Genomic DNA, 14,840 nt, shown 5'->3' with positions numbered 1-14,840 from the left:
TCCTTTGAGCAAAAATAGCAGCTGACTCCCCAAAAAATATCAACCAATTTAAGTTGACAAAATCTAACAGAAAAACAAGGAAAATCCCTGATAAAATGAGACAATAGCTGAGGAGTTTTAGACATATATTGCCTTCTATCCTGTGGATGGATGAGCAGCCCATTAACTGTTTCTATTGTAGACATCATTATATCTAGAGATAGACAATAAACCCCCTCTCTGTGAAATAGTTTTCCTGACCTCAGTCATAATGAAGTGCATGATGCTGCTCACATTGGTGCCTGTTACAGAATCAGAGCCTATCCTGACTCAGGGAGGGAATGTTAAAGGACTGCTGAAACCAAGTGTTTGTGCCTCAACTTAGTAGACCCAACCCCATCTTGGGAGTCTGCTTCTCAGTGAGCTCACAAAGCCCCTGGCAGTGCACACAAAAGTCTTTAGGTCCTCTGTAAAGTGGGAGGCTGCAAATGCTGCCTCTTTCTAGATGACCAGTGAATACAGAAGGAACCAGCTGTGTGTGCTGGACATGTGTATTCTTCTGGACAGAAGATTTACATTCTGAGAATGACAGGCTGGACCCTACACACCTGAGAATATCTAATTTTCTCATGCTTCATCCAAACCAAGCACACACACACACACACACACACACACACACACAACTATATATAATCACTATGTATACCACAGATGAATCAAAAGCCTACAGTGCATATTACCCTCAGATTTGGACTTTGGTATGGAGATGTACTCTTCCTTGTCTGTTCATGGTTGCTGCTGATGAGGGAATCCTAGAGCAGTGTATGGCATACTGGAGGTGAGAAATATTTATCATATCATCTTATATATTCTGTGATGTATACCACAGTTGTTCTAACCAGAATATGATTATTTTGTGGTTCATCCTTTATTTCCAAATAAATACCCACCATTCACTAAAAACTGTAATATTAAAAATTATAATCTATGCCCATATTGGGCAACAGATTATCTAATCAGGAGAAAGGCAAAATAAAGAAGAAAAAACCCCAAATGAATCTAATAGGAAACTAAGAGCTTGTTTAGATTTTCAGTGATGATAAGTAAATCTCATATGATGAATCCCAGAAATGAAGTTTCTAGAGTTTTATAAATATTTGTCCATCTAGAAAAATTTCTTTAGGGAAAGATAAATAATGTTTATCTGGATACGTGAGTTGCAGTCTATCATTGCACAATAATTTCCCGATCTAACATGCCAGCATTTCAGATAAACATAAAGACACAAAGACGATGCCTGTCATATTAATATTGATTGGGTGTCTTATATGGGTCTAGGTCCTAGACTCTAGTACAAGCCCACATCATCATTTTCAACTTTAAAGTTCATGTCTACCAATTAAAAATGATATGCCAATACATATGTGTTGTTAGCCTCATCTATATGAGACAACATTTGTACAAACTGTTCAAACAACAAATATAAATATGTTTGGACATATGACTGGTAACAGAAAATGAACAAGAATATGTATATAGGGGCTGGAGAGATGGGTTAGAGGTTAAGAGCACTAACTACAATTTTATAGGACCTGAGTTCAATTCCCAGAAACCACATGGTGGCTCACAATTATCTAAAATGAGATCTGGTGCCCTCTTTTGGTGAGCAGACATACATGCAAATGGAATACTGTACACATAATAAGTAAAGAAATGTTTTTAAAAAGAAAAAAGATATGGATGCACAGTGTGCAGTATGATTGCATTTGCTCTAATACAATTAAGAACACATTGATTTCCTAAGATTGTTGTAAATATTTTTAGGATGGCTTCTGTTCTTTTTCATTCTGCTTTCTCTCATTTGTTAACTTATCTTCTTTCTATCTTAGGGTACAGATAGAGCATTGTGAGACTGGGTCTCCGTATCACAAATAATCCTGGATCTTACTCTACAGTCTGACATGCCATTGATTATATTGCAATCCTCCTTACTCAGTCTCCTCAGTGCTGGCATGAATTCAGTGAGTCAACATGTCTGATTTACAAGGAAGGATTTTCTAACAACTTTTACTTCACAGAGTATGTCCGGCTGCTAGAGAAGCTGTCTTCTGTGTTTGTCATGTTGACTGTGGTTTTCAGCAGTTGAAGAGCACAGAACAGGCCTCCTGAGGATCCCTAAAGAGCAACAGGAAGGGGGAAATAGTGGGGAAGCCTGCAGTCAAAACTTCATTTACACTCCGCAACCAGAGACGAGAGTCCACAAAAGAACCATGAAACAAGTTGCAAATACAGTCTAGAACATAAAAGCTTACAAAGGTGACCACCAGCATCAGGATGGTACAGGCTGCTCTGGTCTCAGCATGGCCTCTGTGGTTCTGATTGGGAGTAAGGATGTGCTGTGTTCGCTGGTGATGTCTATGGAGGAGAAGCACCATAGAGACACTGGACCAGACCATGATGCTGATGAACATGGCATCATGGGCAAAACGCAAGATGGCAATGCCTACACTTAATCCAGATATGGAGCACACCCACTTGCTGTTATTGTTGGTGCCATTGCCTGTGCTCTGTGGACCACTGACTTTCATTGGAATGTAGACATTATTTAAGACACTGAACAACCAACAACTGTAACAAGAATAACTCTGGAAATTAGTGGCTCTTCCTCGAGGCTTCAGCCTACCCCAGTGACCAGGAACAAGAGTGACAAGCTGATGGATGCTCAGGGCACAGGTGGAGCACATGTTTGTGCTTCGAGCCACCAGGCGAATGAAGAACTCAATTTTACATTTCAGGTTAGTTGGAGGACTCCTTGGAGCAAAAACCATCATCTTGTTTGGAAATGCAGTAATGAGTAGAATGAACACATTGGCCACAGTCAAGTTGATGATGATGACCTGTGTGGTCTTCTGTCGAGAGCCAATAAAGATGAGAGGGAAATTGTGGGAAAACAGAAGAATGTTGGCCAGAGTCCCAATTCCAACCTGAAAAAGCAGGACAGTCTGGAGAGCCAATTCCTCAGTGGTTTTTAGAGCTTTACTCTGAGAGGGCATTGAGAGGACTTCTGTGCAGACTGGAGTGCTGACCAGGAGGAACACTGCTGCCTTCAGTACACTTCTCAATCGTCTGAGCATGACAATGATTTGAGTCTTTACTTCTTCTATGGAGGGACACACTACAGTATCACAGGACAGGAGCTTGTCCTAGAGAACACGGCATAGACAACTCAGACTATTGTACTTTATGTACTTTCCCTCAACTTGTGGTGGAAATGTATCAGTGACTAACTGTATCACTCTTGGTCAACATCACACCCGTTGTAAAACATTATGGCATATAAACATATGAACAGTTAACATGGTGACTTTTTTTTATCCTTTGAATGCAACATTTTCCCTCAATGATAAAATGTGTTAAAAAATACAAATTGGAGGTTGGAGAGATGGCTCTTCACAGACTCATGTTCAAATCCAGCACCCACATGATTATTAACATTCATCTGTAACATCATTTCTCCAAATTCAATGCCTTTCTGTGTTTTTTATGGGACTTTACAAATGTAGTGCCAGACATACAGGCAATTATAGCACTAGACGCATAAAGTAAAATTACTACATCTTTAAAATGACAAGAATACAGATTTATAATTCAGAAAACCATGTAAGTAAATTAAGTTGCAAAAAATGCCCAACAGCTCTGAAAAAATTATATACAGATCATCAATGAGATAAAATACAAAATATTTTTTAAAAGTAACCAGTTTTCTGATTACAAATATGAACCTCAACACCTTATGTTTAGTGACTGGATACAAATTAACTAAAAAAAAAAAATCAGTAGCCCTCCTATATACAAATGATAATTTGGTTGAGAAAGAAATCAAGAAAATAATACCCATCACAATAAACACAAATAATATGACAAATCTTGGTGTAACTCTAACCAAGCAAGTAAAAGACCTATATATGACAAGAACTTCAAGTTTTTGAAGAAGAATATTGGAGAAGATATCAGAAGATGGAAATATCTAACTTGCTCATGCATTGGTGGAATTAACATAGTAAAAATAGTCCTCCTACCAAAAGGAATATACAGATACAATGTAATTGCCATTAAAATTCTAACACAATCCTTTATAGACCTGGAAAGAACAATATTCAACTACATATGGAAAACCAAAAAACCAAGATAGCTAAAAAAATAATGTATAATAAAAGAACTTCCAGAGATGTTCTTGAAATCCCAGATTTCAAGCTGTACTACTGAACAGTAGTAATAAAACCCATATGTTATTGGAAAAAACAGAAAGGTTGATCAATGGAATTGAAGACCCATACATAAATCCATACACTTATGGATATCTTATTTTTGACAAAGAAGCAAAAATTATACAATGTAAAAAGGAAGTATCTTCAACAAATGATGCTTACCTAACTGGATGTCTGCATGTAGAAGATTGCAAATAGATCCATATCTATCACCATGTACAAAACTCAAGTCCAAGTGGTTCAAAGACCTCAACATAAATCCAGCTACCCTGAAACTGATAGAAGAGAAAGTAGGGAATAGCCTTGAAAATTTGGCACAGGAGACCACTTCATGAATATAACACCAATTGTGCAGGTACTAAGGTCAACAATCAATAAATGGAACCTCATGTAACTGAATGGTTCTCTAAGGCAAAGGGCACTGTCAATAGGACAAAACAGCAGCCTACAGAATGTGAAAGTTCTTTGTAAACTTCACATCTCACAGAGGTCTTATTTCCAAAATATATAAAGAACTCAACTTACACATATATGGAAAAACTCCCAGGTACCAAAGTAGTTCATATATTCATAACTTTGTGTATCTTACCTATTTTAATGAGGAAGCAGATCTAGAGATGCAACCAAGCCATGACCAGCTTCCTTTATGCATACTCAAAACGTGTTGATACACCATCACAGTAAAACCATTTGCACAGACCAATTCTTTTGAAACTTGGGTCTTTGAATCATGTCTTTGAAAGCTCTTATTTAGTCTGCAGCTTACCTTGTATATTGTTTTCCAGAGTAACAGTCAATCTCCATTCATCAGTTAAAAATCCGTCATTCCATGCATAGATGTCAAGTTCAAAGTCATTTTCAACTAAGTGTTAAGCTGTGAAACACATATTTCCTTGGGAAGAAGAAATCGTTGACATCATTAGGTAAAGAAGAGATGAAAAAATGCAACTATCCTAACCATTAATGTTGACTTCAGAAGAGCTGCAGTAGGGAGAAGAGAAAGTTAAGCAGACCTCTACAGTCACAAGAATCCCCCCTGTCCAGCCACAGCAGGGATGGAGATGCTCACAGAGATGAAGGCCAGCTCCTCAACACTTACTGAAGAAACAAAGCTCTTATTTATTCTCCATTTTAAGATCTTCTCTTCCCTGAGACAGGTACAAGGAAATACTTACTTCTCTAATAATTTCCATGGAGCATTGTGCAGATGACTGAATGAACACAGGATACCAGTGCACATAAAAGGATTGTTTACTAGACAAACATCCCTCAGAGAGTGCATTACTTTGTCATCTGTGGTGTCAGTGACAGTGTTTGCATGGAGACTTTGGGATACCTCCAATAATGGAAAAAGTAAAAACACTGGCCCTGAGGGCAAATTACAATATTTACATAGTTAATGATAATGTTTATGACTTGGTTGGATGCTAAGGAGTTGCTGTCAGAAGTTAGAAATAGTTTTCCATGTACCATTTGGGAGCATCTAATTTTTCAATTTGTGCTGTCATGAGGTATGGAGAGGTGCACTCCAGGGTAGATCAAGGGATTTGTTGAACATATTTCCAGTGGAGCATATGGTATAGCAAAATTTCATGCTTTCAAAAGCACGCCAGAATGAAGTCCTTCAAGAAGACCATCAAAATTTAATCAGGAGTCTGATATTTTTCCATGTGTGAACCAACAAGTGTTGGGGAAGTGCCATGAACTTGAGGCAGGCCAGAACAGAGATGAGTCACACAGTGATAGAAAGCTCCATGGTAGGGGATGAGGTTTGAAGAAATACTAAAGAATAAAAACTATTATGGCATTCATGCTTAGAGCAGAGAATGAAGCAAGGGTAATTCAGAGCAGCATGGCTGTGTTCTGTAAGAACCTTGCTAGGGTGTGGGAATACGGGAAGGAAAAGTACAATATTGCATCAAAGTGAAATTCTTTTACAAATCTCTTCTTCAGTAGGGCTTAAGGTGAGCCCATCTTTAGAGGTGGTCCTTCCTCTTGGGGCATAATCTCCTGGCCAGGTGATTGGCCCTTGTGATGTGAATGTTGAATCTCCAGTCAATCCAAACATTCCACTGCTTGGATACAATGAGTTTTTCTTTAATTAACTTCTATGTCATTCTAATTTTTAGTACAACAATTATCCCTGGTCAATATTCCAGGAATTTTGAAACATCTAACTAGATCAAAGATACAAAGTAAATGATAATGACATGTGTGGGGGTCCTCTACCTCTGGGCCTGTTGGCCACCAGATCGAGAGGTGAAAGAGGCAGATGCGGCAAAAGTAATCTTTGGTGACCCATGAGCAGGAATGCAGATAGCTCTTCAGGAGACAGATTTCCGTGAATAATTTCAATTTTACTCCAGAGTTTAAGGAATATAGCAGAGAGCTTGGGGACAAACCCTAATTTGCATTAAGTGGAACAACCTATCACAAGGCTTAGTATATGGGTATAGGGTCCTATAGCAGAGCTCCTTATACAAGACTTCATAGCGGGGATCTGTGCCTAAGATAAAGTTAAAGATGATTCAGGCATTTAGTTTCAGAGACAGATTTTGGGGAAGGTCAGTTTTCCAGGCCTAGGGACATTCCCCAGATAAAGCTATGTAGAGAGTAGGAAGTTCTGCTAGAGGGAGGTGGTTCCATTTGGCTCAGCTTGTAGATAAAGGTGCAGGCTGTGCAGCTAGACCTGTCAGCCATGACTGCCAACATCTTCCTGGTGTTAGTTTTTAATGGAGAGGCACCATTGTAATCCTTTAAGAACCTGTGACCTGTGTCGGAAGATTCCAATGTCTCATAGTGAACCATGATCTGCTTGTTGGTAATTTTGGCAACGGTGGTGATCTGTCACAAGAGTCAAACAGGTGGCAAACATACAAATAAAACTGCATAATCAGAGGACTGGTGGAGGGTGGGAGCCTAGAAAATGAGGAGGCATGGTACCAGATATTTTGCTCTGTGGCTGGAATTTTTAGGTTTTTGTAGAGTGTTTTGTGGGTGGTATCATTAATTTTAACAACATTCTATTTGTTTACATAGAGGCCATATTCTTCCCCCAATACCAAGCAATCTCAACATGTTCAGCAGTCATTATGTCTAGTGTCCTTCTATTGTGGAGCACAACCCTGGCAGGACAGTTCTCCAGCCAGAGGATGTGTCTGGATGATGGCAGTTGTTTTAGCCCTGGCAGATACAAGGGAGATGACACGTCTTATTCCTACCAGTAAAGGAAGGAATGTCTGTCATCTTTGGTTCACAGCAATGTTCCTCCCTCCCCCTCAGATAGATATTCCAGTAGAATAACCACAAGAGGGCTACAAAACTCTGGCGGTGGTTTGTCTATTCAGAATGTTTTACTGAAACTACTTCATACACACCCTAAGGCTTTGCCACCAATTTTCTGTTCCTTCCAACACATTTCATCTCTATATTCAAGTCTTTTTTCATTTTAATTACTCCAAAAGTCCAATAGTGCTGCCCACAGGTTTATGGATTTTGGGCTATGCACTATGGTATGGGGACACTGCCAGGTCTTATCTCTCAAAGAAAAGTCACTCTATATTTCCACCGTCCCTCCACCCACCACCTTCAACTTATGTTGGGACATCCCTTCTCCATTGCCTGTCCATGCTGGCATTTTAAGCTGGTTGCTCACTCTTGGGTTTTTTGCTTGTATCAACAATACCTGTGAGTTCACATTTCTGTCAGACACCCCCATAGATAGTGTTGCCTCTATTGCTCCAGTGGTCACATCTTGACAGGTTGTTCAAAATTATAGCAAGCAGGATCCAGCACTTGGTGAGACAATCCATAAGGACTTCTTCAAACTGATGTTCAGACATCCTGGGGTTGTAACTAGAACAGAGTGAAGTCAGCATCTGAGACATGGTACTTGGAGCCTCCTAGAGAATCTCACTGAATCAGTGGAAGGTGATAGGTCTGTGACCCATTTTCCTATGTTATCAATCCCCTCCAAAGTCCTGCTGCAATCTGTCAGGGTATCTATGGTTTGTCACATGAAAAGATACATGAACCTCCACTCAAGTATTTACTGTCTATTTTACCACGATCAGAGGCCATGTGAATTACTGTTCCATAATACCAACCAATCTGTGAACCTTTACCGTGAGGTCAAAGACTGCAAACTCCCTAGCCAAGTGGAATTTCCTCAGCTAACACAATTCACATTAGTGGAGATCCATAGGGGAAATTTCTTTAGAGGGTGAAAATAGAACTACTGTGTGGTCTGAAATCTGACAGCCTAAGTTACAATCTCATATTTACATTGTATGTGGAGAAATTGATCATTCAAGATGTCCTCTGACATCACACCTATATCATGGCACATGTGCACATGTGTACATACAATCATACAAGACTCCATGACCAAGGATCTCAATTAAAAGAAGTGACTAACTAGGCTGATGAATTCAGAGTGTTTGAGACCGTGCTGGTAGAATAGAGGAATGGAGGCAGGGAAAGCTGAGAGTTCACATCTTGATACTCAAGAAGTGGGAAGAAAGTGAACTTGGGATGGTGAGAGGCATTTAAAGTTTAAAGAAATTTTATACTTTTACCCTGACCCTGGTGATAAACCTGCACCAAAAAGGACACATATCTTAATCCTTATCAAACCACAACCACCTGGAAAGCTAGTATTAAAATGGTGGAGACTTATATGGCACACCTTATACAAACCACAAGAGCAGGAAAGTGAGATAATGAGAGTCTACAGAGATGCTGTGCAAACAGAGGGAGTGGTGGATGACAAAGGAGGAAAAATTAGGCTCTAGGAAACCATCGTCAGCCTACACTTCTACAACCTCCTACATAACAGATCTCAGAATACGTGCTTGATTATATATATATAATTTCACTAACAAAGCATATTTGGGAAGGTCCCAAAACAGAATGGGATGTCTACAGCATGTCTCAGGAATTGGCTTAGTTTGACACACTGTGCCATTCAAGATCATAACAGATTGTGCAAAAGAAGAAAATTATTTGAGTTTAAAAGAAAAATAGCTTAGTCTTTATTTATTTATTTTTTTAAACCTCTTTTTATAAATTTGAGGATGGAACCCAGGGCCTTGCGCTTGCTAGGCAAGCGATCTACCAGTGAGCTAAATCCCCACCCTATTTTTTTTTTAATTTTTATATTTTTGTTTTAATTTTACACATCAGTCATGTGTTCCCCTGTCCTCTTTGCTCTCACCCCCCCCCCTTTCCCACCTTCCTTCCATCCCCTCCTCTCCATTCCCATCTTCTCCAGGGCCAAGACTCCCCTGGAGATTCATTTAAACCTGGTGGATTCAGTACAGGCAGGTCCAGTCCCCTCCTATCAGGAGGGATTGTAAGAGCATGAATTGTTGAGCCCAAGATTGGAAAAAACACAGGGACAAATAGCCAAATGGAAGCACATAAATTATGAACCAAAGGCTGTGGAGCCCCCATGTGGATCAGGCCCTCTGGATAAATGAGACCATTGAATAGCTTGAACTGTTGGGGAGGCACCTAGGCAGTGGGACCCAGACCTGTCCTTAGTGCATGAGCTCGCTGTTTGGAACCTTGGGCTTACACAGGGACACTTTGCTCAGCCTGGAAGGAGGGGACTGGACTCGCTTAGGCTTTTGTTACAGTTTATTTGGGGGCATTGAAGCTACACTACAACTGAAGTTAAACCTTTACTTCTTGAAGATCAAGATTACTTGAAGATATTATCCTCAGGGATCAGTTGGTCTTGAGGAACCTCTAATGATTTTAGTCTTTCTTCTACAAGATGATCCATCTAGGTGAATATGTCAAAGCCTTCCTGGATCATGGATTTGCTTGGGATAATGAAGGAGAAGTCTTCTCTATCTTGAATGTCAACTTTGTAGACTGGACACTGGTTAGAGTCTAACTAGTAAGGTCTCCCTCCACGGCTTCCCTGAATTAGAGGTTAGGTGACTTAGCAAGTTACATGATATTTTATGAGATGTTCCATGTTCCTCCAGGAGTTAATTGACCTTGGAGGATCACCCCCTCTTAATCCCACTTTCCACAACAGTATAGACTTGCCAGTGTCCTTATTGAGAAACCAGGAGGGCACTTGTATCAGTCTGGTATTTATTAAATTATTGTTATTTTACATTTATGAATGTTTGCTTGAGTGTATGTCTGTGACCACATGCATGCCTAGTACCCTGAGTGGACAAAGGAGGACACTGAATCTCTGGAACTGGAACCACACATGGCTGTGAGTCATCACATAGATCCTCTGAACTGAACCTTGGTCTTCTGTAAGAAGAACCACTCAGCCATATCTCCAGCTAAGTCTGGTATTGTTCTCTCCTTCATAATATTTACATAGAGTGCTGGGGCAGAAGCAAACACCTTTTAATATACACTGAGTGGATGGCTGTTTTGTTGTTTTAAAGCAGAACTTGAAAAACTTACCAAGGGCAGATCATTACTCTCAGAGACCTTCAATGAATTCAGCGTGTTGAATTTTGAACTTAGAAAGTCAAGATCACAGGTGCCATATGGACATCTCATCTTTCACATTCCATTCATTCCATACTTAGTCTTGTTAAGGATTTCCAGTGTTCTAACTGATGCTGGGGAAACAATCTGCCATGTTAATCTTTAAATACAAATCCTTCTTTGCTAAAATATTTTTTACACCGTTCCATCATTATATTTTTTCTACATCCTGTTTCCTTTTCATTTCAAATCTTTCCTTCACATGATGAAACATGATAAAATTAGCAAGTTAAATAAAAAAGAAAGTTTAATCTAAAACAGCATGCATAGCATAGTGAAATAAATTAACATTCCTAGAATTCATAATATAAAATTGCGAGGCTTCAGATGTTTCCCAGCATATCAATGACAACGATGTCAGACAGCAATATTTATGCCTTGTATATTCCAGGAAATGTTCTCACTAGGCATAGGGACTCATTGTGGATGCTGGACAGAAGTCATGATTTGAGTGCATGATGACAGGCTAGACACAAATCACATGAGAATCACTAAGATTTCTTATGCTTCATCAAAAGATTTACACACACACACACACACACACACATACACACACACAATCATAGAGAGAGAGAGACAGAGACAGAGAGACAGAGACAGAGAGACACAGAGAGAGAGAGAGAGAGAGAGAGAGAGAGAGAGAGAGAGAGAGAGAGACCTATACATAATCCTTATGTAGCTAACAGATGAATTGATACCATATAGAGCATATGATCTTCAGGGTTTAGATTTGGGCTGGAGATGCATTCTTCCTTGTCTGTTCAAGGTTGCTGCTGCTGAGAGAATCCTACAGCACCATAGAGTATGTTGGAGGTGAGAAAGATTCATCACATCATTCTTTATTTTTTTTTTCAGGTATGACATGAGGGCTGAATTTTTTAATTTTTTCAAAAAATTTATAATTTGATTTAATTTTACACATATCAGTCATGGGTTCCACTGTCCTCCCCCTCCCTTCCCTGTCCCTACTTCCTCCCCAGCCCCTCCCCTCCATTCTCACGTCCTCCAGGGCCAAGACTCCCCTGGGGATTCATTTAAACCTTGTGGATTCAGTACAGGCAGGTCCAGTCCCCTCCTTCCTGGCTGAGTAAAGATTCCCTGTGTAAGCCCCAGGTTCCAAACAGCCAGTTCATGTACTAAGGACAGGACTGGGTCCCACAGCCTGGGTGCCTCCACAACAGATCAAGCTAATCAACTGTCTCACTTATCCAGAGCATCTGATCCAGTTGGGGGCTCCATAGCTTTTGGTTCATAGTTTATGTGTTTCCATTAGTTTGGCTACTTATCCCTGTACTTTTTCCAATCTTTGTCTCAACAATTCACACTCTTACAGTCCCTCCTCTTCCTTGACAATTGGACACCTGGAGCTCTACCTGGGTGCTGGCCATGGATCTTGGCATCTTCTTCCCTCAGTTATTGGATGAAATTTCTATCATGCCATTTACAGTGTTTTGTCATCCGATCAGCACACTAGGTCAGATCAGGCTTTCTAAGGACCATTCCAAGTAGTCTGCAGTGGAGTTATCTTTTTGGATTTCTGGGGACCTCTCTACCACTTTGCTTCTTCCTAGTCTCATGTTCTACTCACAACTCCAGGGAGGCTACCTAGAAAACAGAACCCTAAGAAAGACACAGGGATCACCCAATGACAGAGAAATGGATGAGATCTACATGAACAATCTGGAAGTGAGTAGGGGTAATGAAGGGCAAGGTTCAAGGGAAAGAGAGCTTAGGGGTGTGGGAGATCCCAGTTTATTTTCTTTTTTTAAAATAATAAATTATTATTCATTTACATACCAAGCATAGATCGCCCCCATCCCTCCTCCCAGCCTGTCAGTCTTCCCTCACTCACCCAAACCCAATCCCTCTTATGAAAATGTGAGGCCTCCCTAAGGAGTCAGCATAGCTATGTCCATTTGGTAGAAGCAGGTCAAAGCCCCTCTTCCTGCCCCAAGGCTCTATTACCTCATTCTTAAATATACAGTAAAGACAGTGATGTAACTAGATGACAGTTGGTCTAACTAGAAAATGATTATTCTGTGGGTCACCCTCAATTCCCAAAAGATTCACCAATATTTCAAAATTGTAGTATTAAGAAGGATAATGTGTGCTGAAATCAGACCATAGGATACACTATCAGTAGGATGAGAGAATAATCAGGGGAAGATGAAGTCCTGTAAGATTTCATAGGAAACCAGGCTCTTTGCTTTGATTTTCAGTGATGAAGTATAAAAACTCACATCAGAAACCCCAGAAATGAAGTTTCCACATCTTTAGCTGATATTTACACCCACAGGAACATTTCCTTAGGGAAAATTAAAGAACATTTATCTGGAAGTGTGAGAAGCAACCTTTCAATGTACAATCCTCTCCCTATCCAACATGGTGTCATTTCAGATAAACACATAGGAAACAAAGACACAAAAGACCAGGAGAACACATATTTATTGTTCAGGGACCTTGAACGTGTGCAGGATAAGCACAAATCTCTGTTTTCAACTTTAAATTTACATCTGTCCATTGACCACAATGCACCAATATGTAAGGTTGTTAGCTTTGTTTACATGAGATAACATTTGTATAAACTCTTCACATGACAAGCTAGATATGTTTGCACGGTACCACGGGTAAAGGAAACATTATCAAGTACACGCATCAGTTGATATTAGGGATCCTCTAATATATCAAGATTAATACATTTACTACATAAGATAATTGTAAAGTTATGTCATAACTGGCTCTTCCTTTCTTCCTTCCTTCCTCCCTCCCTCCCTCCTTCCATTCCTTCCTTCCTTCCTTCCTTTGTTCCACTTTTTTATGGGGGAGGTATTTAGAGAGTTAGTAGACTGGGGCTCTGTATCAGAGCTTGTCCAGTATCTTACTCTATAACTCTGAGATATACCATTAATTACATTGCAGTTCCCCTGGATTAACTTCCCCAGTGCTGAGATGCCTGTAGTGAGTCACAATGCCCTTTTTGTAAAGACGGATTTTTCTGTTATTTACATTATTTACTATAGAGTGTTTATGGTTGTTGGAAAAGCTGTTTTCTGTGTTTGGCCATTTGAGTGTGGTTTTCAGCAGTTGAAGAGCACAGAACAAGGATCCTTAGGATTCCTAAAGGTCAGAGGAATGGAAAAATACTGGGGAAGCCTGCAGTCAAAGCTTCACCTACATGCCTCAACAAGAGACCCCAGTCTGCTAAAACACTGTGTAAGATGGTACAAAAAAAATTTAGGAGCTACAGGGCAAAAAATGTGACCACAACCATTAGGACAGATTGGGCGGCTCTGGTCTCAGCATGGCCTCTGTGGTTCTGAGTGGAAGTGACAATGTGCTGTGTTCACTGGTGATGTCTATAGAGGAGAATCACTATAGAGACACTGGTCCAGGCCATGATACTGATGAATGTAGTAGCATCATGGGCGAAATTTAAGAAGACAATATCTACACTGAAACCAGATGTGGAACAGAGAAACTTGCTGTTATTGTTAGAATCATTGCCTATTGTCTATGGACCACTGACTTTCATTGGAATGTAGAAATTATTTAAGACACTGAACAAGCAACAACTGTAACAAGAATAACTATAGACATCAGTCGTTCTTACTCAGAGCATCAGACTACCCCAGTGACCAGGAACAAGAGTGACAAACTGATGGACGCTCAGGGCACAGGTGGAGCACATGTTTGTGCTTCAAGCCACCAGGCAAATGAAGAACACAATTTTGCATTTCAGTTTAGTCGCAGGTTTCCTTGGAACAAAAACCATCATGTTGGTTGGAAATGAAGTGACGAGGAGAAGGAAGGCATTGATCACAGCCAAGTTGGTGACAATAACCCGTGTGGGCTTTAGTTGAGAGACAGTAAAGATGGGAGAGAAATTGTGGACAAACAGAAGAATGTTGGCCAGAGTCCCAATCCCAACCAGTAAAAGCAGGAACACCTGGAGAGCCAATTCCTCAGTGGGTTTTAGAGCTTTACTCTGAGGGGACATGGAGAGGACTTCTGTGCAGAGAGGAGTGATGACCAGTAGTAACTCTGTACTCTTCAAGACATTCATCTCTC

The 14,840-nt window shown here is 40.1% G+C and overlaps 1 protein-coding gene and 1 pseudogene across 1 annotated transcript; both read right to left on the bottom strand.

The window, feature by feature from the left end:
• Positions 1-2,114: 2,114 nt before the first annotated feature.
• LOC118576222 (vomeronasal type-1 receptor 2-like) lies at positions 2,115-3,062 on the bottom strand. The gene has a single exon (XM_036176551.1). The coding sequence runs from the start codon at positions 3,030-3,032 to the stop codon at positions 2,115-2,117; it is 918 nt and encodes a 305-aa protein (XP_036032444.1). The 5' UTR covers positions 3,033-3,062.
• A 10,787-nt stretch (positions 3,063-13,849) lies between these two features.
• LOC118576218 lies at positions 13,850-14,799 on the bottom strand (annotated as a pseudogene).
• Between the last annotated feature and the right edge of the window lie 41 nt (positions 14,800-14,840).

This window comes from Onychomys torridus, unplaced genomic scaffold (assembly GCF_903995425.1).
Source record: "Onychomys torridus unplaced genomic scaffold, mOncTor1.1, whole genome shotgun sequence".
Lineage (NCBI taxonomy): Eukaryota > Metazoa > Chordata > Mammalia > Rodentia > Cricetidae > Onychomys > Onychomys torridus.
Note: the sequence above shows the minus strand (reverse complement) of the source record. Positions and strands in the feature narration are given on the sequence as shown.

Bases quoted from the DNA above. Each gene is read 5' to 3' on its own strand.
- LOC118576222 (XM_036176551.1), bottom strand. From the start codon at position 3,032: ATGCCCTCTCAGAGTAAAGCTCTAAAAACCACTGAGGAATTGGCTCTC.